Source organism: Balaenoptera musculus, chromosome 1 (assembly GCF_009873245.2).
Source record: "Balaenoptera musculus isolate JJ_BM4_2016_0621 chromosome 1, mBalMus1.pri.v3, whole genome shotgun sequence".
NCBI lineage: Eukaryota > Metazoa > Chordata > Mammalia > Artiodactyla > Balaenopteridae > Balaenoptera > Balaenoptera musculus.
In genome coordinates this window covers 41,926,718-41,952,257 of record NC_045785.1, presented here as the reverse complement: position 1 = coordinate 41,952,257, position 25,540 = coordinate 41,926,718, and the positions used below count along the sequence as shown (strand labels likewise).

The window sequence follows — 25,540 nt, the reverse complement described above, 5'->3', positions numbered from 1 at the left end:
GTGTAGCATAAAGCAGCATGGGAGCAGTAACAAGTATGCTACAGATGAAAGGCTCCAGTGGAGGTTATCACTTCGTTCTGAGCAATCCAGCTTCTCACTGTACTATAACAAGGAGTGTTTTCATACCAAGTAGCCCAAGCCATAGCCCAGGCAGCACCTGAAAACTATTCCTGAACCTGATCATCCAGCTGTTCTACCTCCACACAATCAACAAAGTATTTCTAATCACTTTGATGTGTCCTCTAAGATGCAGCAGGGGGAACCTCTGCAAGGACAGTATTTGTAGGACACAGGAGAAGTTCCAAGAGGCACATCTACAGTTTATGAGAACAAATTTATATGTGCACTGTTAACCACAGCACCTGGAATTTTCTTAAAAGTCTAATTATACAGAATAATATGAGGGAAAGGCTAAGCAAAGTTCTCTAAATCCCCAAATTAGAAATGACTGTGAATAGGACAGTTGGAGAGGCAGGTATAAAAACTACAAGACAGAAAAGAAGAAATAATAGCCATTCACAAGCAACTACCAAACACGCAAGAAGCTATGACCATGATGAGTTTAGGAAAATTCATCCTGAGCCACACTTCTGTCTGTGACGGTCAGGGAGAGCTGTGGATAAGGGAAAGAGCAATTAGATTGCCAGGAGAGAGGAGAGGAAAATGTCGGAGATCTGGATTCACATCTCAGTTCTGCCACTGACTTAATGGTCTTTTGTAAATTATTTACCCTCATATGATTTCAGTTTCTCCATTTGTATACTGGCTTTGTTGGACATGTTGATCTCTTATATTTCTAAAAGTATATGAAGGGCTTCCCTGGTGGCGCAGTGGTTGAGAATCTGCCTGCCAATGCAGGGGACACGGGTTCGAGCCCTGGTCTGGGAAGATCCCACATGCCGCGGAGCAACTAGGCCCATGACCCACAACTACTGAGCCTGCGCGTCTGGAGCCTGTGCTCCCAACAAGAGAGGCCGCGATAGTGAGAGGCCCGCGCTCCGCGATGAAGAGTGGCCCCCGCTTGCCACAACTAGAGAAAGCCCTCACACAGAAACGAAGACCCAACACAGCCAAAAATAAATAAATAAATAAATAAATTTTAAAAAAATAAAAGTATATGAAAAGCTGGTAGGATTTTGAGTGATAGAGCCATTAGAACAAGAAGTTTTCCAGATGGAAACAGCGACATTATTTAAGGAACAAAAGGAAAGTAACGCAAAACTTGAATACTGAACTCTTCACAATAAAATCAGTAGACTCCATAAAATAATGATGAAGGTGGTCCAAGCATGATTATCTATGTCTTACTCTAGTAAACTGTGCCCTGCCTCTATAACCCCACCAGTAGTGTGAGGCCTAAAGTAAAATTGGTGCTTAATGAATATTTGTGAGAAGGAAAGGAGGGAAGAGAAATAAAAGAGAGAGAAGTGGGGAGGGAAGGAAGGAAGTTAGCTGGTTCAAGAAGTCCTCTCACAACAGGTGCCACATTTTGTGGCAGGGATCCCTGTATTTAATGGCCTTTCGTATCTGCAACAGTCTGTTTTAAAACAGAGCTGTTTACTTAGAATGCTTTTATTACAAACTGTATTTGTGCTTAGAGAGGGCTTCCAGCTGTGGTAGCTTTTAGAAGGTCCCTTTGTGTGTGTACATAGTGTCATAACGGGTCATTTCTGCCTAACCAGTCAATTTCATTGACTCAGATGGGGCCACTTTATGAATGAGCTATATCATTTTCCTCCTTAATTTTTACTCTAGACAATAAATGTTTTATGCCTGGAAAGATGGTTCATTTATTCAACAGATGCTTAGTAAATACCTCCCAAAAGCTAAGCATTGTGTGAAACACTTGGAATACAGAGGTATGTAATATAGACAAGGTCCTTGCCTTTATGGTGCTTACAGTGTCATGGGGGACTCTCACATTAAATAAATAATCATATGATAATTGATACAATTGTGATAAATGTTTTAAAGGGAAAGGACAGAACGTTACAAGAGAAATCCAAACTAATTTGAAAAGGTGGAGTCAGGAAAGTATGTTACAGTTAAAATCCTAAACATCTTAAATATTTCCCTACTTGAAATGTAAAAAGATAAGATTACTCCCATAGGTTGCTGATAATATTAGGAATATCTAAATTTGGAAAGATAGGGTTGTTCAGAGAGGCACAGATTCCTTAGACATTCAACTCTTTAATTTAATAAATGACTGAAAAGGGAGACAGTGTTTACCCAAGAACACACAGCTTGCTACTAGCAGGGCTAGGAGTTGAGCACAGGTCTTCTAATCTCCTCATTACCTCTCCTTGGTGACATAAAATAATGAAGACATTATACATCAACTATAGATCAGCCATGGCCAAATGAACTATCAAGTGTCCAGTCTGTACAAGCTTGTATATTGAGTGGGCTAAGGTGTTTACATAGTAAATGCAAATGCAAATATAAACAAAAACATACAGAATATGTCCTATTAGGCTGATTGTATCTGGTTATAGTAAAACTGTAGTATATAGACCAAAGTAGGAAATACCCAGTTGGAATCAGTGAAAATGTCTTTAAAGGAATATGCTTCTGTTTCTTTAAAATAAAAATACTAATGGCTAAGTACGTCTCCAAGTAGGAGTTTTTAAAACCTGTTTTTAGTCATGTGTAATATTACATGACACGTAAATTGTCCTGACTACTTTGCAGCCTAAGTGGTCTCTCAGGTTAAACATTGTTCCTGATATTTTGTCCCAACATATAATTTCTCTGGCATACTCTTTTATCACAGATGGTATAGCAGTTAGCTTCAGGCCAGCAACATGTAATTTTTCCTAATTTTTTATTTGAAAGATTAGGAATCAATGAAATGCTACTATTTATACCAGAGATTGTGGACTTAATGGAATCATTGAAACCAAAAGGAGTATGAGGCTTCAGGGAGAAGGCCAGCTTGAATAGATATCAGAGGGAGTACCTAAGACAGTGCTGAGCATATACTCAGCCTGAGCAAGCATATATTGAACTGAGGAGACAAAAAGAAAGAATTAAGTTAAACCATATGAAATTTCCATTTTTATAGGTCAAAACCAGTCAAATATCGGTAACTTATGTATGATTCAGCCTATTGTGCAAAATGACCAGAAAGGGAACCTATACTCTAATGTCAACAGGTGTGGATATTTATTAAATTTAAGGACATGTATATTGGCTATACTCCAGAATTTAACAAATAAGAAATTCTGGTTATTGAATTAACTTTTAATTTTATATGAAGTCACAATTTAAATGTAGGCAGATGGCATAATCACTTCAGACACTAAAAATATTCTAAAAGATCTTCAACTTAGATAACTTTTACTTTATCCACACTTCATGAGTGTGAATGTTGTGGGGAAGTACTTATTTGATAACCAAGCTTTAGTGGTGTGATGTGGACTAAAGTTAAGCAGGGTATTTTGCTTTCAGCCTCTTTCTGTGCTGACCAGATTACTTCCTAGTCCTTTACTCTCTCTCAGCCCTTAGTCCCAATGCTGATAATCTCCAAGTTTATCTTAGAAAAATCAGGAGTAAAGGAGAAGGGAACTAATCAGTGAAAATGAACTAAATGTCAGGTACTTTGCTAGATAGTTTATATATCATTGCGTTGAATTCTCACAACCCTATGAGACAAATGTTATTTCTTTTTTACAGTTGAGGAAACTGAGGCCTAAAGAGATTAAATAACTTGCCCAAGGTCACACAATTTGTAAGTGGTAGCCTAGGCTTCAAACATTCTTATTTTCACTATCTACTGGGCTACTCAACTTAATTATTTGTTAGCTTATTTACACTGTACACTTTAAAAGTGCCTTGTTTAATTATAATAAATTTACACAGGAGTAAGACAAGGGGATTATTTTTTTTTTCTTTAAAAACAGTAATGTGGTAAAATGCATTTGAATATTTTCCTTTCTTTTAAGGATGAACGAGAAGCCAGAGAAAATGTGAAGAGAGAACAAGACGAGGCCTATCGCCTTTCACTTGAGGCTGACAGAGCAAAGGTAGGTTTGGTCAGGGGACTTCTGGGATAAAGAACTCAATCCTAAATAGTCTTTCATTATTTAAATGCCAGCCCTTTAATCATTTTGAAACCTAAGAGAGTTGGGTTTGCAGTGGAGAAAGCTAGTTTCAATTAACAGAAAGAATATAATTCTATCTCTCGTTCTTAAAGCATGGTTCATTTTGACAAGATAAATTTTTTTAAGAATCATGAAAAGTGAAAGCAAAAATGGACCTAATGTTTACTTCATTTGTTTTTAATCAGTCTATGGTAAAATCTAGCAATGTTTAAAAAGCTCTTCAGGTGATTTTAATGTGCAGTCAGGGTTGAGAACCACTGACTTATTTAATGCTTCCTGAGCACCTGCTCCTGTACTGGGCACTGAAGGAAAGGAAAATGAATAAGCCACTCTTTCTGCCTTCAAAAGAAGGCTCACATTGTGCTGCAGAGTAGATTCAGTCAAGAGCACAGATAGCTGGAGCACTTAGGCAAGGATCCTAAATGTTGTAAGGGAAGCACTGAGTTCTGTGAGAGTTCAATGAACAGGATTTTCAGTGGAAAGTTTTTCCAGCTTTTTTGGAGAGCCAAGAAATGGGAATGTACTAGGGAGGGTTTCATAGAAGAGATTGTATATTTGAACTGGATAGAGAAAGGGGGGTAGGAGAGGAAATAATGTATGCTAGCAGCAAGGGGCCAGAAAGCATGGGTTCAAGATAGAGGCTGATGTGAATAGAGTTTGATATTTGGGTACAGGGGAGGTGGCAGAAAAGACCAGAAAGGAAGACCAGAGAAAGGTCTGAAGGATCTTGAATGCTACACTACCCAGAGCTACCTAAATGTTTGAATAGGAACCCACCATGATCGTAGAGATATGCTTTGTTGTTGCTTTTATTTCCATCTTTGTTCCAGAGAGAAACACTTTCATTACCACAGTGTACCTCTGGGCCATGCTGAAAATGAACTTTTCTTCTTTTCTTTTTCTTTCTCTTTTTATTTCTTTTCTTTTTTTAAAAAAGTAGGCCAGTGTTTATTAAGTGTTGGATTCCTTTCTCTTTTATCAACAGAGGGAAGCTCATGAGAGAGAGATGGCAGAACAGTTTCGTTTGGAACAGATTCGCAAAGAACAAGAAGAGGAACGTGAGGTAGAGCATAATTTTTAGAAAAGTTGTTCAAATGCTAGGTCTATTTCCATTGCATTTGATTCTAAGGATGTTAATATTTCCTACAACTTACTTCTTTCCACTTTTCCCAGATTCATTTTAGTATGGAAGACTAATTTTCTTTAGAAGAATCATTCCCGATCTATTGTGTTGAACTCTTAGAAAATTTGACCTTGTACTAGATTCATGGTTTTCTATTCTTTTCAATTCCTCTCCCCTTCCTTGCCTGACAAATACTCCCATCCTTCCTAAATATTGTCTCACCCAAAAAACACAAAGACTGTATTTTCTCCCCTTTTCCCAGGCTTTACTTTACCCAAAAGACACTGGGAGTTACTTCTGCAACATCTTGCACTGGGCCCCTATATGTGAGAAATCCATTTAGCTTGGCTGATTTTTTTCCGCCCTGAGTTCATGTCATGTCTGTGACAATATAGAGAACTTTTTCATTCACTCATTTGGCAAATATTTTTTTGACTACTTAGTGTGTGCCCAAAATCTGTTAGGAAGTAGGGATACAGATGTGGGTCCTCTACTCCAGGAGTTCATAGTCTTGTAAAAACAGAATTACATACTATATGTAAAAGTTATTATAGAGATTTACCTAAAGTGCAGTGGGAAAAAAGAGAAGGGGTGTCAAATGACTTCCTAGGATGACTCACAAAAAAGGGCTTTTAGAACTTTCTTCTAGACATGGGATTAATGGCAAGATTCACTTATAAAAAGAGGAAGCCATCTAACAAGTGATAGAAAGACCTGGAGGGCCCTAACTGGGGCTGATGAAAACTCCATTAGTCATCACTCTTGGTCAGAGGATGCCACCTCGTAGCTTATTCAACAAATTTTTTTAATTAAAGTATAGTTGGTTTACAATGTTGTGCTAGTTTCAGGTGTACAGCAAAGTGATTCATATATATATATATATATAGATATAGATATATATAGATATATATATATTCTTTTTCAAATTCTATTCCATTATAGGTATTCACAAGGCATCGAATATACTTCCCTGTGCTATACAGTAGATCCTTGTTGTTTATTTTATACATAGTAGGGTATATCTGTTAATCCCATACTCCTAATTTATCCCTCCCCACCTCTAACCCCCTTTGGTAACCATAATATTTGTCTTTCTTGGTCTGACTTACTTCACTTAGTATGATCATCTTTAGGTCTATCCATGTTGCTGCAAATGGCAATATTTCATTCTTTTTTATGGCTGAGTAATATTCCATTGTATATATATAGCACATATTTTTTATCCATTCATCTATTGATGGACACTTAGGTAGCTTCCGTGACTTGGCTGTTGTAAATAGTGCTGCTATGAGCATTGGGGTGCGTGTATCTTTTCAAATTAGAGTTTTCGTCTTTTCCAGATATATGCCCAGGAGTAGGATTGCTGGATCATATGGTAGTTCTAGTTTTAGTTTTTTAAGAAACCTCCATACTGTTCTCCATAATGGCTGCACCAATTTACATTCCCACCAACAGTGTAGGAGAGTTCCCTTTTCTCTACACCCTCTCCAGCATCAGCAAATGATTTTTGAGCAAGAACTATGCTAGGCACTGAAAGAGAAACAAAGGATAGTAAGACATTTTCTGCCTGCAAGGAGAGATTACATCTTGTAGGGAAGATACAACATGTCTACAAGTAACAGCAAATCAAGGAAAAACATGCTAAATAACATAAGAGAAATAAAAGCAAAATAATTAGAGTTCAGGGGCAAAATAAAAACCTTTCACAGCTTTTGGAATCAGTCAACACTACAGAAGAACTGATATTTGAGCCAGGTCTTGAGAGATGTGTAAAACTGCATTTAATATAACATCTTGAAAAATATATATATATATAACATCTTGTATTTATTATTTAATACAAATAAATTATAAACTATATTAAATATATGTCATTTACATCATATTAATCTACTATCTGCCTAGTTTTAAATACCTATTTTTTGCATTTCAATGACCAACTACATTTGGGGTTACCTAGAAATCGAAGATAATAGTTACTTGAAGCTTAATCAGTGATATTAATACAATAAATGCATTTTTCTAATCAATTCTGACACTAAAAAATAAGAATTCCCAATGAGCATTCATTTCTATAAATATGGTAACATCACCATGAAATTCTTAAACCTGTGAAATTTTTAATTGACTAATACTTCTAAAAATGCAGTTAGTAAGTAGTATGACCAAATCACAGATCACCAGAATTTCTAGCAGGATTTGAAGGCAGTGGAGGTGAAGAGCATTTCAGGAAAAGACCTGTCAGTGTCATTTGCCTGCTCTTAATATGCCTTCTCTTCTCAAATCTCTCTTCCAGAAAGTACATCTGTCATATTTCCTTCTCAGCAGTAACTGATATTTGAGCCAGGTCTTGAGAGATGTCTTGACAGATGTGCAAGACACTGTTTGGAAATCAGAGTTTATTCATGTTCAAACACTTATCAAGTGCCTATCACACAAGTACGAAATACTATACCTGACAGACTCTAGTATCTGTCCATGCTGAGGACTCTCAGTAATGGAAGGTAGAAAATATTTTGTTGAACATCTTCTGTGTATCAACTACTCTGCTACCTGCTTTAGCTATGCTTACTCATTGACCATTAAAACAAGCTACAAGGGAAGAGATTTCTCTTTTTTTTTTTTTAATTTTTTTTTTTAATTATTAGCACCTTTAATTATTATTTATTTATTTATTTATTTATTTATTTATTTGGCTGTGTTGGGTCTTCGTTTCTGTGTGAGGGCTTTCTCTAGCTGCGGCAAGCGGGGGCCACTCTTCATCGCGGTGCGCGGGCCTCTCACTATCGTGGCCTCTCTTGTTGCGGAGCACAGGCTCCAGACGCGCAGGCTCGGTAGTTGTGGCTCACGGGCCTAGTTGCTCCACGGCATGTGGGATCTTCCCAGACCAGGGCTCGAACCCGTGTCCCCTGCATTAGCAGGAAGATTCTCAAGCACTGCGCCACCAGGGAAGCCCTAATTATTTTTTTTAATTTATTTTTGGCTGTGTTGGGTCTTCGTTGCTGTGCATGGGCTTTCTCTAGTCGCGGCAGGCAGGGGCTACTCTTCATTGCAGTGCGCGGGCTTCTCATTGCAGTGGCTTCTCTTGTTGTGGAGCACAGGCTCTAGGTGTGCAGGCTCAGTAGTTGTGGCTCATGGGCTATAGAGCGCAGGCTCAGTAGTTGTGGCACACGGGCTTAGTTGCTCCGTGGCATGTGGGATCTTCCTGGACCAGTGCTCGAACCTGTGTCCTCTGCATTGGCAGGCAGATTCTTAACCATTGTGCCACCAGGGAAGTCCAGGGATTTCTCTTTACAAGTGAGAAAACTGAAGCTCATTGAGAAGTCACACATAAAAATGGGAACAGCTGAAATCCTCACCTAGGTCTTTATGCCTACATACCAAGCTCATGCTCTTTTGCTTATTCCATCCCCAAACAAGGCCATATACCATTGTATGTGACTATAGGAATCATGTATGCAGAGTTTCACAAAAGTTTAGATGAGAGATTTGTCACTATACTTTTAAGCTGTTTCAAGAAATATAGTTTTAAAAATTAGGACTTTCACTCTCTCATGCTCTATTTCACAAATGTTCTCTCTCTTTCTCTTAATAGTATATCTTCAACATATACTTGCTAAATGTCAAGTGTATACAAATAACTGCATGTTCTGGATCTAGAGCTTGGTAACATATGTACTTTCTTCTGATGATTTACCTTATTTACCCTGGGTTAAAATTTTCCCTCTTTCCAAATGTAGATAAAACTTGTCCTCTCATAGAAAACCCCATAAATATCTTTTAGCATACCTCAGTGTGTATGTTCCAGCTGTAAACATGTGCGAGGATGGGAGGCAGGGGGAGAAAGGACAAGTCATACTTTGCAGCTAGTCATTATTTGCATTTGTCCATTGATGTGCTCCCAGAAACACATGCTATGTGCTCTGTCCTCTCCCCCAGAGAGTCACATTAAATGCTCTTGTAAATCCCACCATTGAGAAACTATTTAACTTCTGTTTATCTTAATTTAATTCAGTCCTATCCAGACTTTTTTGTCCTTTTTTTTCATGGAGCACCAATTAACATATTTCAGCACACTAGTGTATAACAAACGACTCTTTGGGAAAAGCTGGTATTGTGCAACCTCTGAAGAAACTGAGACCCAGAGAGATTATACAGTTTGCCTGTGGTCACCAAACGGGTTGGACATATAATCTGGACTAGAAGCCAGGTCACCTGACTTTTCACAGTAACACCGCCTCCCGTTCTAACCAGAAATCCTGACCCATGTAATTGCATTGAGAAACAAGAGTGGTTTTATTATTTTTATTATCTCTAGTATTTCAAATCCTTTAGAAAAATGAAATATTGAATAGTTAAATCACCTTGGTTATAGGAAAATTCCTTCCTTTTGCTGTGTGGTAAGTATTGGAGTAAAATCAGTAAAATCTGGGAATGTGTTTTGATCTGGTCCTTGGCCATGATAAGGTGAAAGTCTATAAGACTATTCTGAAGGAAAAACAAAGAAATGACAACAAAAATTTCTGCTATTTTGCAAATTTATGTATCTACTTATTTTTTCCAAAATGAGTTTCAAGTAACTTACATAAATACATGCAATTCAAATGGATTAAGAAACAAAAGAAAAGATATAGAAATCAGGACAGGGTCAAATAAAGGAAGATAAAGCCAAGGGTAAGATTAGTATGTTGACAGCACAGGCACCAAATCCAGCACAGGCACCAAATGCATGTGACTGGGTTCTGTACATTTGCCACAGAATTTGTTATATGCCTCTCTTGAGCTAAAACAAAGGAAAATATGATTGTTTACAAGTTTGACTCTGTAACATCAGATAAAAGCTGATGTTACAGTCTCTCAAAAGGTGTCCAGAGTTTTCAAGCGCAAAGACCTTAGAGCGATGTTTCCTGTGGTTCCCCTTCAAGAGGAAGCTGCACAGTATGGTGAATACTATCCTCAACTATATCCAGTAGCTGTAATAGAAATAGCAAGTCATGTGTAACAGCTTCTTACAACTTTCTGTAATTTAAAGTCATAAGGCCAGAACACAATTTAGTGAAAGCATCTCTCCAAAGGCCCAAGCAATACATTTTTCTGATAGTCCAGTTTAAAGGACGGACTTTATAGTAACTGAAGAAATGTATGAACATTCCTTTAAGAGATCCTTCCTGAATGTTGTTTTTTGCCACTGAGTTTGGGGTAAGTAGAGAAGGTTTCAGCAAAGGTTTTTGACTCCCAAGTCTTTTAATCAGTCAATATTCAGCAAATATTTATTAATCTCCTATGTAAACATCAATAAATCGGGTCCTGCGGCTACTATACAGTTAGTGTGAGACGGCCTCTGCCCTCAAGGAGCTCACTGTTCACTACACCGTGGTAGATGATACAAAATAACTATAGGAAAAGATACCATACATTGTAAAAACCATTAACTAGTGGGTTTGGAGGAAGAAGATGACTTCTGACTAGGAAGGCAACAAGGAAGGCTTCACAGAGGGAGGAAGCTTTGGAGGATTGATAAGACATTGGTGGTTAAAGATGAAGTAGAAGAGATTTTGGATGGATCGATAAATAGATGGGTGGCCGGACGGATGGCGAAAGGTATGGGCCAGGTAATCATGAACAAAGGGAGAAAGACACAGGGCTTCCTCGGAACAGTAAATGGACAAATTTAGAACACAGTCTTAATAATTAGAGCTAAGGCTAAAGGGCCAAGCTTTGAAGAATCATGGGTAGGAGAGAATGGGCACAAAGCTATTCCCTTTTGCTGCTGGTTTCCTCAAACAGAAAACTTAAAAGTTACATTTTTGCCCATCTATCCAGCGTTGGTTCCTTTCACATCTTGATGCCTCTTCAAGTAGAAAATCCTGAGTGATATTAAAGACCATTAAATGAGAGAACAGAAGAGCATGGAATTAGAAACACTGGCACTTCTCTTCAGGTCTCTGATTTAATCTTCATAACCATACTACAAATGGGTAAGGGAGATAGTATCATTACCATCTTACAGATGAAGAAAGTAAGATCATAGCAGGATTAAAAAGCCTATTTTTAAATCCTTACCTAACATTTGTCTGGTAAAAGCAGAACCAGAGCTCCTATCCAGTATTCTTTCTACCTATTAGCCCACACAGGAAGAATAAAGGCAGTACCATGTATAGGTTATTAAACTAAAACTGCTTTTTATAATCTGTGTTTTCATCTTATGTAAGTTGCTTCTTATCACGTCAATAACACCACTATGCTGGGCCATAATGATAATCATCTTTGCTATCAGCATGTCACTATCTACTGAGCAATTAATAGGTCCTAAACTCTGTGCTGAGCACTTTACAGACATTATCTTATTGAATCTCTGCAACAACTTAATAAGGTAGGTGCCAATATATAAATACACCTTATTATAATTATAGAGAGCATATATCCACAGTTTCTTAGGTAGTTCCAACTTGGAGTATTCTGCTGCTAGCCTCATGAACCATTAAAATAGACTAGAAATTTCAGTTTCATAGTACCCAAATCACTACCTACAGCCTGTTCTTCATATCCAGAAGCAGCCCAAAAATCATATATCTGAATTTTAGTTCACAAAATATGATAATTTGCCTTGATTTACTTAATCCAGCAGTGAGGCTGTATTTTTAGTAAGCTATTCTTGCCCTCTAGATGGATGATTGGTTGCCAGGAGCAAAGAATGGCTGCAGGATTGGGTCAGACCAACTGTTCCCATATAAGATCCATTATACTCCTTTGATCATCTCATTTATTATCGTGACTTTAAATACTGTCTATACATTTGAAGAGCCCACACGCTGCAACGAAGGATCTCGCATGCCACAACTAAGACCGAAGGCAGCCAAAAATAATAAATAAATAAATATTTTTAAAAGAATAAAATAAAAGCTAAAATCTTTACAGTGATTCCTTGGCAGGAAAATCAAAATCTTTGCAGGATTTTTTTTTTCTTTTTTTTAGAACTTGACAAACTGATTCTAAAATTTATGTGAAAAGGCAATAGAACTAGAATAGCCAAAAAACAATTTTGAAAATAAAAGGAACAAAGTTGGAGTATTTACACTACTAGAGTTCAAGACAATATTATCAAGACAGTATGGGAATTGCCAAAAGGACTGTCCTATATATCAATGAAACAGAACAAAGAGTCCAGAAATAGACCCACACATATATGGTCAATTGATTTTTGACAAAAGTGCAAAGACAATTCAATGGAGAAAGGATGGCCTTTTCAACAAATGATGCTGCAAACTAATGGATATCCGTATGCAAAACAAAATTGAAAACAAAACAGTGAAAACACTTCCAATCCATATCTTGCATCACGTGCAAAAATTAACTCAAAATGGGTCATAAACTTAAGTGTGAAATCTAAAACTATTAAAGTTCTAGAAGAAAACATAGGAGAAAATCTTCATGGTTTTGAGTTAAGCAAAGATTTCTTAGTTCTGACACCGAAAGCACAAGTCATAAAATAACAAATATCTAAATTAGACTTCATCAAAATTAAGAACTTCTACTGTTCAAAAGACACTGTTAAGAAATTGAAAAGACAAACCACAGACTGAGAGAAAATCACCTATCTAATGTCCAGAATATATATGAACTCTCAAAACTCTATAATAAAAAAACAACCCTAGTTTAAAAATGGGTGAAATATTTGAACAGACACTTCACCAAAGAAGATATACACAGGGGCAAGTAAGCACATGAAAAGATGTTCAACATTATTAGTCATTAGGGAAATGCAAATTAAAACCACAATAGATACACACCAATTAGTGTAGCTTTTTAAAAGAAAAATGGACAATACCAAGTACTGACCAAGATGAAGAGCAACTGGAACTCTCATATATTAATGGTGGGAATCATTAATGATAGCACATTCACTTTGGAACTTTCTTAGAAAGTTAAACATACGCATACCATATGACCTAGCAGTCCACCGAGGTTCTTATACAAGTGAAATGAAAGTAACAGTGAAATGTATTTTCACACAGAAGTCTGTACTCAAATGTTCATAGTGGCTTTATTTGTAGTTACCCCACACTGGAAACAACTCAAATGTCCCTCAACTGGAGGATGAGTAATCAAACTGTAGTATATGTATAAAATGGAATACCAATCAGCAATAAATAGGGGTGAACTACTGATATATATATATTCAACAACATGGATGAGTCTCAAATGCATTACACTAAATGAAGGAAGCCATTTATATGACATTTATAATTAAATTTATATAACATTCTGGAAAAGGCAAAACCAGGGACAGAAAACAGAGGTTGCCTGGGGGATAGGGGAATTTGGGGGTGGGTGATAGAACTGTTCTTTGTCTTGGTTGGTGATGATGGTTAGACAGATGTACGCATTTATCAAAATCACAGAATTATACATTTAAAAGGATGAGTTTTACTGTATATAAATTATGCCTAAATTTTAAAACGGGAAAAAAACCATTAAGTGGACTACTCAAGGCATATATGATCTAATCACTCCTCTCCTTTGCTTCCTCTCTGACTTCAACTCCTACCCCTTTCCCCCGATCATTCTGTTCCAGCCACATTGGCTGCCTTGCTATTCTTCCGTCAAGCCAGACACCAGGGCTTAGCATTTACTGTGACTTCTGCCTATAATACTTCTCTCAGATGTAAATGTGACTCCTTCTCTCCTTTAGGCCTCTTACTCACTGAGGCCTACGGTATTTGTATTGAGGTTTACAGTATTTAAAGTTGTACCCCTCCCTCCCTCTACCAATACTCCCTCCACTTTTCTCCATACTGCTCATCACTATGTGACAAACTATGTGTTTTCCTGTGTGTATATTTGTCGTTTTTCTCCCACCCTACTAAAATATAGGCCTCACGTAAGCAGAATATTTTATCTATTTTGTTCACTGTTATTTTCCCATCATCTAGAACAATGCCTGACACATAGGAGGTGCTCAGTAAGAATTCATGGAATTAATGAATGTTGGCTTTAGCCTATTTCACACTCTGCTTCAGCCAGCTATAAACTGTTATTTGGTGGGTACTCATAACTGCCTAGAAGATAGTGTGCGTGTGCATGTATTTATGTATGCGTGTGTGGGTGTAAATTAAGCCAGTCTTTGATTCTTATTGTAAAAGATTGGTGTAAGTATATCTTATCCTTCCTGTTTGAAAAATATAATTGGGTATCTATCTTCACTGCCTAATTTCACTTCGAAAGTCTTTATTTCTCACCCCTCAGATGTGAATGCCTTGACTATTCATTTGGCTTTAGTGAAACAAAAAAGCCCAAGATCAGTTCATATTTCCAACTTATACTAGGTTTTCTTGTTTTGTTACAAACCTAAAATAATGCAAATAAAAAACTATTTGTTGAGCTAACCAAATTGAAGTTTAACAATGGCGTTTACTATGACTGCTATTCAAGAGTAGGTGTTATTTATGTCATTGTTTTACCACAGTATTACTTACATGAGGCCTTTGTTTTAGCCAGTTGAAACTGAGCTACTGATGTATTTTTGTTCTTTTTTACCAGTAAAACTTGGGTATTCAGATCCCAAGGTTGCTGACTTACCTAATATCTCTTCATTGTTTTCCACATTGTATCATTGGTGAGGGATGTCTAAGGTCTGTTTTCCTTCTGGGGAAAAGCCCTGGAGACTGGGTGCACTGAGCAGCAGACATTGTCTGCACAATGAATGGGGTAATGAGCTACTGTTGTTTATTTGTCTGTAGTACAATTGGTTGATTTCAGACAATAATGTAGCATCTGTTATTATACTGTGCAGGGAAATGTCAAAATAGAAAGCAAGCAGATAGGTGGATTAAAGGAAGAACAGGAGGAGAAACCAGGAAATATCACCTTAAGTTCTGATTTAAAGTAGGTGCAAAGGGAATAATGATAATGATAACAACACCAACAATGACTGTCATCTGTTGAGTACAGTGTTACAGCATGAAGTTCAATGCTGGGCACTTCTCACTGATTGTAGTGCTGACCATGTGTCAGCACTTGCTAAGTGTTTTATATACATGACTGCATTTTGTACAAAGGAAGATATTATCGGCCCTGTTAAATAAGGAACCTGAAGTTCATAAAGACTGTCATATGCCTAATGGCCAGGATTTGAACCTCTGGCTGTCATACCCAAAGCCTGTTTCCTAACCATATATTAGATTTAATGTAAAGATTAAAGTTTTTTAAACTGCAGTGTTAGAAGTCAGGATAGTGATTAACTTTGAGCAAGGTAATTCTCAAGAAGGGGGCAAAAGGGCCCTGAGAGGCTTGATCAGGGTGCTAGTTATACAGGTATGTTCACTTACTGAAAATTTATCAAGTTGTACACTTAAGATGTGCACTTTTACATGGATATTTCAATAAAAACTTTAAAACGACAAAATACATGACTTTGGACAAAAGATGAAGCTGTGTATATCGCTGATTCAGAAGAATTTTTTTAAAGTTTAAAATATATATTTATATGAAAATATGCATGAAAATTAATGGAGAGAGTCTGAGGTGATGAAGAGTTTTAGAAATAGATAGTGGTGGTGGTAACACACATTGTGAATGTACTTAATCCCACTGAATTGTTCACTTAAAAATGGTTAGAAAAATTAATGAGTGTAACACTCAAATGATGGCAGTGGCTATCTCTTGGTGGTGAATCTAGAAATTAGTTGTAATGTTTTCTTATTTAATCTGGTTTTTGCGATAAATATATATTACTTTTATAATCAGGAAAAATGTTTAATCTCAAAGAGACGGTTTTAAAGAACCACCAGTGTTAGAGAGAAATAGTCAAATGATTCCATTAATAGTTTAGAAAATGTATGTAACTAATCCATAGAGGTAGTTTATCCTACAAACAATTCTTGGGTTAGCTAGCCCTTACAGGACACATAATGTGGAAAGTTAATCTGAACGGTTGATGTTGGAGGGAGTCAACCTCAGAGAAAGGAAACTCAAGATGTTCAGTTCTTGGTTCCTAGAAATAGAAGCCGTGATATTCAGATTCTTTTAGCATTTACTGATCACTTACTATGTGCTTATCACCATACTAAGCACTTTTACATGCAGTATTTCAGTTAACATGTTAGTTTACTCCTCTTCTTATCAAATATATACATTGAGCATCTATTTTGTACTATGCCCTATACTTGGAATTAAAACTAAGACATATTTCCACATCCTTACAGAGCTTGCAGGCTAGTGGGAAAGCCAGACATTAAACAAATAAGTAATACAGTATAGTGAATGCTATAACAGACATAATTGGAACTTAATTTTGATATACACAGGTTCATCTCTTCATTGGGTTATTAATGTATGACAGTGTTACTAAAATAGTTTAATATTTGAAAATATTTAGCTGAAACTCATTGCTGACCCAGAACACTAATATTAGATAAACTTCCACTCATAGTATCCAAAAGAAAGATAAAAGTAACTGGTTTAACTTTCTGTCCTTCTGATTTTTTAACTATATTTTTTGTCTCCATTTCTGGGTATCAATTTCCCCATATAAAAAATGAGAGTGTAAGACTATTTAGCCAGTGTAACCCCAAGCAACCATTAACCAAAGCCTGTTATGTCTCAGATACCACACTGGGAACTTTACATATATTGTGTATGTAATTCCCATGTTTATAATCCTCTATGAAGTAGGTGATATTATCCAGTGCCTCCAGAAGGAAAATGACCTCAGTATCATAGAAAAGACTAGCTTTCTCTGTACACTGCAGAAATTTTTAATGCTCTTTTGAAAATACTTCAGTACTCTAGAACCAACCAGATTATCCTGAATAACACAGAAAGTAATTTCTCATACATAATGGAGTCTGAGCAAACTTTGTTCTGCTATTGGTTGTTTTAAATATATTTTAACAGGTAATATATTTTATTTAGTTATTTTTGGCTGCGTTGGGTCTTCGTTGCTGTGCGCGGGCTTTCTCTAGTTGCGGTGCGCGGGCTTCTCACTGCGGTGGCTTCTCTTGTTGCGGAGCACAGTCTCTAGGCATGCAGGCTTCAGTAGTTGTGGCATGTGGGCTCTAGAGTGCAGGCTCAGTAGTTGTGGCGCACGGGCTTAGTTGCTCTGCAGCATGTGGGATCTTCCTGGACCAGGGCTCGAACCCATGTCCCCTGCATTGGCAAGCGGATTCTTAACCACTGCGCCACCAGGGAAGTCCTAACAGGTAATACATTTACATGAATCGGAAGTAAAAAACATAAAAAAGCATATTCAGAAAACGCTGTCACTTCTTCCACCCTGTTTCCCCCACCCCCTGTAAGTTACCATTTTTGTGTTTCTTTTTATTTGTTTGTAAGTTTATTGATTTTTCTCCAGAGAAGCAGCCTATTTATTGGTTAGCTGGTTATGTTTTTCTTTTTTTTTTCTAATGCATTACTTTATGCTTTTAGTTTTATTATTTTCTTCTCAGCTTGCTTTCCATTTGTTTTATTGGTATTTTTTGTTCTGCTAGTTTTTTAAGTCTAATTCTTAATTAACTTTTATTTTTAATTAATTAATTTATTTATTTTTGGCTGCGCTGGGTCTTCATTGCTGCGCACAGGCTTCTCACTGCTGTGGCTTCTCTTGTGGAGCACAAGCTCTAGGTGCATGGGCTTCAGTCGTTATGGCACACGGGCTCAGTAGTTGTGGCTCGGGCTTTAGAGCTCAGGCTCAGTAGTTGTGGTTCAGGGGCTTAGTTGCTTCGCAGCATGTGGGATCTTCCCGGACCAGGGCTCAAACCCGTGTCCCCTTCATTGGCAGGCGGATTCTTAACCACTGCGCCACCAGGGAAGACCCAGTTAACTTATTTTTATTTTTCGTTTTGAATGATATAAGAATTTTAGGGCTATGAATTTCCTCTGAGCACTGCTTTAAATGAATCCCAGAGATTCCAATATGAATATGAAATTTCAACAGTCATTGTTTTCTAGATATTCTGTAGTTTTCATTATATTTCCCCTTTTACCTAAGAGTTGTTTAATAGGGTTTTTGTTGTTGTTGTTTTTTCTCCAAAGGGAGTGACACCAACTTTGAAAATTGTGTTGAGATTTTAGAGAACATATATCCCAATTTCTCTCACTCATGTTAATTGGGGGAAATTTTTGTTTTTCCTATTGATGAAAATTGGGAACATAGAAATGTGAAAGTAACCAGGAACACAATATAACTGTGAAGCTGAGCGTGCTAATACCAGGCTTACTTGTCTAAGGAACCTGCCACAGTTCTAGGAACAAAAAGGTTTTAGTGAATTTCTGCCACAGGCAGGGACATCAGAGATCTTTAAACTCCTTCCACTGGAATATCTTGAATGTGAAACAGCGTAATACTAGATTGAGAACTAGAGCCCAACTCTAGCCATGAGATCTCCCAACAGTTTACCCCACCTGTTTGAGTCTGTGCAACATCTAGGTCCAGAAATGTGGACTTGGCCAAATCTCACAGCAGTTTAGTGGCAAAGCTGGAACTAGGACCATAGTCTCCTGCCCCCAATAAGCCTGATATTTTAATTTCTTTCCATTCCATTTTTTTATTGTAGCAAAATATATATAACAAAAATTTGCCTTTTTAACCATTCTTAAGTACAGTTAAGTGGCATGAATTACATTCACAGTCTTGCAACTACGACCATTATTTCCAAACATTTTCATCACCCCAAACAGAGTCTTTCCTCCATTTTGTTGTTAATATATTATCCAGAATTCTACAAAATCTTCAGTCATTTCTACTTGGGAAATGTATGTTCTCTCTCTCTTTTGCGCGCTCGCACTCTCTCTCCCGCTCTCTCTCCCTCTCTCTCTTTTCCCCACCCCCCCCATCTCTCTCTCCCTCTCTCTTTCTCTCTCCACCCCCCATCTGTGTGTGTGTGTGTGTGTTCGCGTGCACATGCGTCTTTTGCAAATGCTTCTAACAGCCTTAATTCATACCCTAGAAAGGAATCACAAATACCTGAGCCCTTCAGTAAAAACTAAATTACTTTCTTTTCTGTGTAGTTACCTATCAATTTAATGTGTCATCAAGGTGGGATTTATTTTAATTAATTGCTTATTGGGCTAATATTAAGAAAATGAAAAACACATAATTCTGTTGTCCAAGCATTAGGCTTAGTTAATAAATGGGCAATAGCTTTTTGATGAGTTTCTAGAAAGCAGCAGGTTTTTTTCTTGTCTCTCCCTCCCCCACCCCCCCGCAGTTCCATCCATCAACAGTTTAACACCTGATTTTTGCCCTCTTTAGGCCATCAGACTCTCCTTAGAGCAGGCCCTGCCTCCAGAGCCAAAGGAAGAAAATGCTGAGCCTGTGAGCAAACTGCGGATCCGGACACCCAGTGGCGAGTTCCTCGAGCGGCGTTTCCTGGCCAGCAATAAGCTCCAGATCGTCTTTGATTTTGTAGCTTCCAAAGGATTTCCATGGGATGAATTCAAGTTACTGAGTACCTTTCCTAGGAGAGATGTAAGTTCCCATGCCTATCTCAGGAAGTGTGTCCAGATGGGAGATAGCCCATCATTAGGGCTGGACAAAGTAGTCCAAGAAAAGTGCCATGGCACAACTTACCACAAGACCACACACTCGGGAGTCCTTCTTTGTTCTGCACACCTTTCTCTCCTCAGCCTTTGGAGAAGGTATGGCTTCCCAGGCCAGCAGACATGTGCGTAGTAGCCTAGGTAAGAAATTAGGTACTAGGTTTTCCTTCCTAGTTGTTTCCCCTATTCCAGCACTCATACAGGCTTTCCCAAGGTTTCATCTTTGTATACCTTAGGGTAGATCTGAGAATTATGTGCTTAACAGCTTAACAGTCAGATCAGGGTCAATGATTATAGGTTCGTGAACAAGTCATGCTAAACCAAGAGTATTTTGTGATTTGACAGTTCTTACTAGCCTGGGAAGTCAGGGAGGGTGACCTATATTCACTGTGTATCTGTATTTCAGCAAGGCTTTTGATAGTCTCTCATAGTATTCTGGGGAAAAATAGAGAGATGTAAATCGACAGGTAGATTCATTGCTGATTAAATGGATGTGTCCAGAAACTGTTGACTAAGAGACTGCCCTCTTCCTGGAGGGAAACAAGAGGCTCTATATTTAATTCTTTATTACTCATCACACTTATTGGCAACTTAAATGAAGACGTTATCAGGTTTATGGATTATGAAAAATAAGATTCAAGAAAGCCTTAAAATAGTGAAATAATAGGCAAAAATGAACCTAGAAAAATTTTACAGAAATATATAGACATAGAAAGAGATGCCTGCATAGGCTTAGAAAACCAATTGCTCAAGTTTGGGATGAAAGAATCATGCTTTAGTAGAGGTTATGGTGGTTGAATTAAGCTGAATATACATTAATAATCTGTTGTGACTCCCAACAAAAAGCCAGCTGCATTTTTAGAGGTATAATCCTAACAAGAGAATAACAAGTCGTATTCAACTGTTTACGAAGGTAAACTACCCCTGAGTAGTCCTTAGACTCCATGCTGAAACTCTGTGCTGTCGCCTGAAGAAACAGGAGCTTGGGAGTTCCCTGGCAGTCCAGTGGTTAAGACTCCACGCTCCCAATTCAGGGTGCACAGGGTCGATCCCTGGCTGGGGAACTAAGATCCTGCATGCCGCATGGCGTGGCCAAAAAAAAAAGCAACAGGAGCTTATCTAGGACAGGGCTGGTAGGAAGGGAAGGGAAGTGGAAATCATATCATTTGGGGAAATATTTTCCTCTAGAGAAGGCACAGCCATGGGAGATGTGATTGTTGTCTTCAGCTACTTGAAAGCCTGCCGTGAAAAACAGGGATCTGATTTTGTGCAGCTTCAATGATAAAGTGGGACCAGTAAGTTGAAAGTTATTGGGAGGCAAATTTGGCCCAATGTAAGAAGGCCACTTTCTAAGAAAAGAATATTTTGTGTTGTGAGACAGTGATTTTTCTATTTTTGGAGATAACGAAGCACTACTGAATTATCACTTTTTTTATAATAATGGATAAATAGGGAGAAGGAGTCGTTCCTGGAGTTCCTACTTTATATGTTCCTACTTTATATGAAAAGGGGCTTAGACTAGCTTATCTCTAAGATACATTTTATTTTTTTTTATTTGGGGTATATAGTTGCTTTACAATGTTGTGTTAGTTTCTGTTGTACAATGAAGTGAATGGGCTACATGTATACACGTATTCCCTCCCTCCCACCCCCATCCCCACCCCATCCATCTAGGTCACCACAGAGCACCGAGCAGGCTCCCTGTGCTGTATAGCAGGTTCCCACTAGCTACCTGTTGTACACAGAGCAGTTCACATATGTCAATCCCAATCTCCCAGTTCATCCCCCCCGCCCGCCCTGTGTCCAGCGTCCGTTCCCTACATCTGTGTCTTTATTCCTGCCCTGCAAATAGGTTCATCGATGCCGTTTTTCTAGATTCCACATGCATGCGTTAATATACGATACTTGTTTTTCTCTTTCTGACTTACTTTACTCTGTATGACAGACTCTAGGTCCATCCACCTCACTACAAATAACTCAATTTCGTTCCTTTTTATGTCTGAGTAGTATTCCATTGTATATATGTACCACATCTTCTTTATCCATTCCTCTGTCAATGAACACTTAGGTTGCTTCCATGTCCTGGCTATTGTAAATAGTGCTGCAGTGAACATTGGGGTGCATGTGTCTTTTTGAATTATGGTTTTCTCAGGGTATATGCCCAGTAGTGGGATTGCTAGGTCATATGGTACTTCTGTTTTTAGTTTTTTAAGGACCCTCCATACTGTTCTCCCTAGAGGCTGTATCAATTTACATTCCTACCAACAGTGCAAGAGGGTTCCCTTTCTCCCCACCCTCTCCAGCATTTATTGTCTGTAGATTTTTTTTTTAATTTTTATTTTATTTATTTATTTATTTTTGGCTGTGTTGGGTCTTCGTTTCTGTGCAAGGGCTTTCTCTAGTTGTGGCAAGCGGGGGCCACTCTTCATCGCGGTGCACGGGCCTCTCACTATCGTGGCCTCTCTTGTTGCGGAGCACAGGCTCCAGACGCGCAGGCTCAGTAGTTGTGGCTCACGGGCCTAGTTGCTCCACGGCATGTGGGATCTTCCCAGCCCGGGGCTCGAACCTGTGTCCCCCGCATTAGCAGGCAGATTCTCAACCACTGCGCCACCAGGGAAGCCTGTCTGTAGATTTTTTGATGATGGCCATTCTGACCAGTGTGAGGTGATACTTCATTGTAGTTTTGATCTGCATTTCTCTAATAATTAGTGATGTTGAGCATCTTTTCATGTGCCTCTTGGCCATCTGTATGTCTTCTTTGGAGAAATGTCTGTTTAGGTCTTCTGCCCACTTTTTTTATTGTGCTGTTTGATTTTTTGATATTGAGCTTCATGAGCTGTTTGTATATTTTGGAGATTAATCCCTTGTTGGTTGCTTCGTTTGCAAATATTTTTGCCCATTCTGAGGGTTGTCTTTTCATCTTGTTTATGGGTTTCTTTGCTGTGCAGAAGCTTCTAAGTTTCATTAGGTCCCATTTGTTTATTTTTGTTTTTATTTTCATTACTCTAAGAGGTGGGTCAAAAAATATCTTGCTGTGAATTATGTCAAAGTGTGTTCTTCCTATGTTTTCCTCTAAGAGTATTTTGTTGTTGGTTTTTTTTCTTATTTTATTTTTGGCTGCATTGGGTCTTCGTTGCTGCACGCGGGCTTTTCTCTGGTTGCGGCGAGCAGGGGCTACTCTTTGTTGTGGTGTGCAGGCTTCTCATTGTGGTGGCTTCTCTTGTTGGGAGCACTGGCTCTAGGCACGTGGGCTTCAGTAGTTGTGCCGCAGGGGCTTAGTTGCTCCACGGCATGTGGGATCTTCCCGTACCAGGGCTCGAACCCGTGTCTCCTGCATTGGCAGGCGGATTCTTAACCACTGCACCACCAGAGAAACCCCCCTCTAAGAGTTTTATAGTGTCCAGTCTTATATTTAGGTCTTTAATCCATTTTGAGTTTATTTTTGTGTATGGTGTTAGGGAGTGTTCTAATTTCATTCCTTTACATGTAGCTGTCCACTTTTCCCAGCAGTACTTATTGAAGAGACTGTCTTTTCTCCATTGTATATCCTTGCCTCCTTTGTCATAGATTAGTTGACCATAGGTGCGTGGGTTTATCTCTGGGCTTTCTGTCCTGTTCCATTGATCTATATTTCTGTTTTCATGCCAGTACCATATTGTCTCGATGACTATAGCTTTGTAATACAGTCTGAAGTCAGGGAGTCTGATTCCTCCAGCTCCGTTGTTTTCCCTCAAGTTTGCTTTGGCTTATCAGGGTCTTTTGTGTCTCCATACAAATTTTAAGATTTTTTTGTTCATAAAAAATCATTTCTGTAAAAAATGCCATTCATAATTTGATAGGGATTGCATTGAATCTGTAGATTGCTTTGGGTAGTATAGTCATTTTCACAGTATTGACTCTTCCAATCCAAGAACATGGTATATCTCTCCATCTGTTTGTGTCATCTTTGATTTCTTTCATCAGTGTCTTATACTTTTCTGAGTAGAGTTATTTTACCTCCTTAGGTAGGTTTATTCCTAGGTATTTTATTCTTTTTCTTGCAATGGTAAATGGGATTGTTTCCTTAATTTCTCTTTCTAATTTTTCATTGTTAGTGTATAGGAATGCAAGAGATTTCTGTGCATTAATTTTGTATCCTGCAACTTTACCAAATTTATTGATTAGCTCTAGTAGTTTTCTGGTGGCATCTTTAGGATTATCTATGTATAGTATCATGTCATGTGCAAACAATTTTACTTCTTCTTTTCCAATTTGCATTCCTTTTATTTCTTTTTCTTCTGATGCTGTGGCTAGGACTTCCAAGACTATGTTGAATAATAGTGGCAAGAGTGGATATCCTGGTCTTATTCCTGATCTTCGAGGAAATGCTTCCAGTTTTTCACCCTTGAGAATGGTGTTTGCTGTGGGTTTGTTGTATAAGGCCTTTATTATGTTGAGGTAGTTTCCTTCTGTGCCCACTTTCTGGAGAGTTTTTTTTTTTTTTTTTTTAATGGAATGGTTCTTAAGTAACCACTTCTTTTTTTTTTGAAATTCACGTTCTTTTATTTATTTATTTATTTATTTATGACTGTGTTGAGTCTTCGTTTCTGTGCGAGGGCTTTCTCTAGTTGCGGCAAGTGGGGACCACTCTTCATCGCGGTGCGCGGGCCTCTCACCATCGCGGCCTCTCTTGTTGCGGAGCACAGGCTCCAGACGCGCAGGCTCAGTAATTGTGGCTCACGGGTCCAGTTGCTCCGTGGCATGTGGGATCTTCCCAGACCAGGGCTCGAACCCATGTCCCCTGCATTGGCAGGCAGATTCTCAACCACTGCGCTACCAGGGAAGCCCAAGAGTTTTTATCATAAATGGTGTTGAATTTTGTCAGAAACTTTTTCTGCATCTATTCAGATGATCTTATGGCTTTTATTCTTCAATTTGTTAATATGGTGTATCACATTGATTGATTTGCGTATATTAAAGAATCCTTGCATCCCTGGGATGAATCCCACTTGATCATAGTGTATGATCCTTTTAATGTGTTGTTGGATTCTGTTTGCTAGTATTTTGTTGAGGATTTTTGCATCTATATTCATCAGTGATACTGGTCTGTAATTTTCTTTTTTTGTTGTATCTTTGTCTGGTTTTGGTATCAGGGTGATAGTGGCCTAATAGAATGAGTTTGGGAGTGTTCCTTCCTCTGCAATTTTTTTGGAAGAGTTTGAGAAAGATGAGTGTTAGCTCTTCTCTAAATGTTTGGTAGAATTCACCTGTGAAGCCATCTGGTCCTGGACTTTCGTTTGTGGGAAGATTTTTAATCACAGTTTCAATTTCATTACTTGTGATTGGTCAGTTTACATGTTCTATTTCTTCCTGGTTCAGTCTTGGAAGGTTATATACCTCTCTAAGAATTTGTCCATTTCTTCCAGGTTGTCCATTTTATTGGCATAGAGTTGCTTGTAGTAGTAGTCTCTTATGATGCTTTGTATTTCTGTGGTGTCCGTTGTAACTTCTCCTTTTTCATTTCTAATTTTATTGATTTGAGTCCTCTCCCTCTTTTTCCTGATGCGTCTGGCTAAAGGTTTTTCAGTTTTGTTTGTCTTCTCAAGGAACCAGCTTTTAGTTTGATTGATCTTTGGTATTGTTTTCTTTATTTCTATTTCATTTGTTTCTGCTCTGATATTTATGATTTCTTTCCTTCTACCAACTTTGGGTTTTGTTTGTTCTTCTTTCTCTAGTTCCTTTAGGTGTAAGGTTAAATTGTTTATTTGAGGTTTTTCTTGTTTCTTGAGGTAGG

General features: G+C 38.1%; 1 protein-coding gene across 1 annotated transcript in view; it reads left to right on the top strand.

Moving 5' to 3' along the window:
• Window positions 1–25,540, top strand: part of FAF1 (Fas associated factor 1) — a 476,566-nt gene that overhangs the window by 415,368 nt on the left and 35,658 nt on the right. Inside the window, exons 16-18 of the mRNA XM_036849545.1 lie at window positions 3,948–4,028; window positions 5,092–5,169; window positions 19,481–19,696. Of these exons, the coding sequence (XP_036705440.1) occupies window positions 3,948–4,028; window positions 5,092–5,169; window positions 19,481–19,696 (375 nt within the window). The remainder of the gene's footprint in view (window positions 1–3,947; window positions 4,029–5,091; window positions 5,170–19,480; window positions 19,697–25,540) is intronic.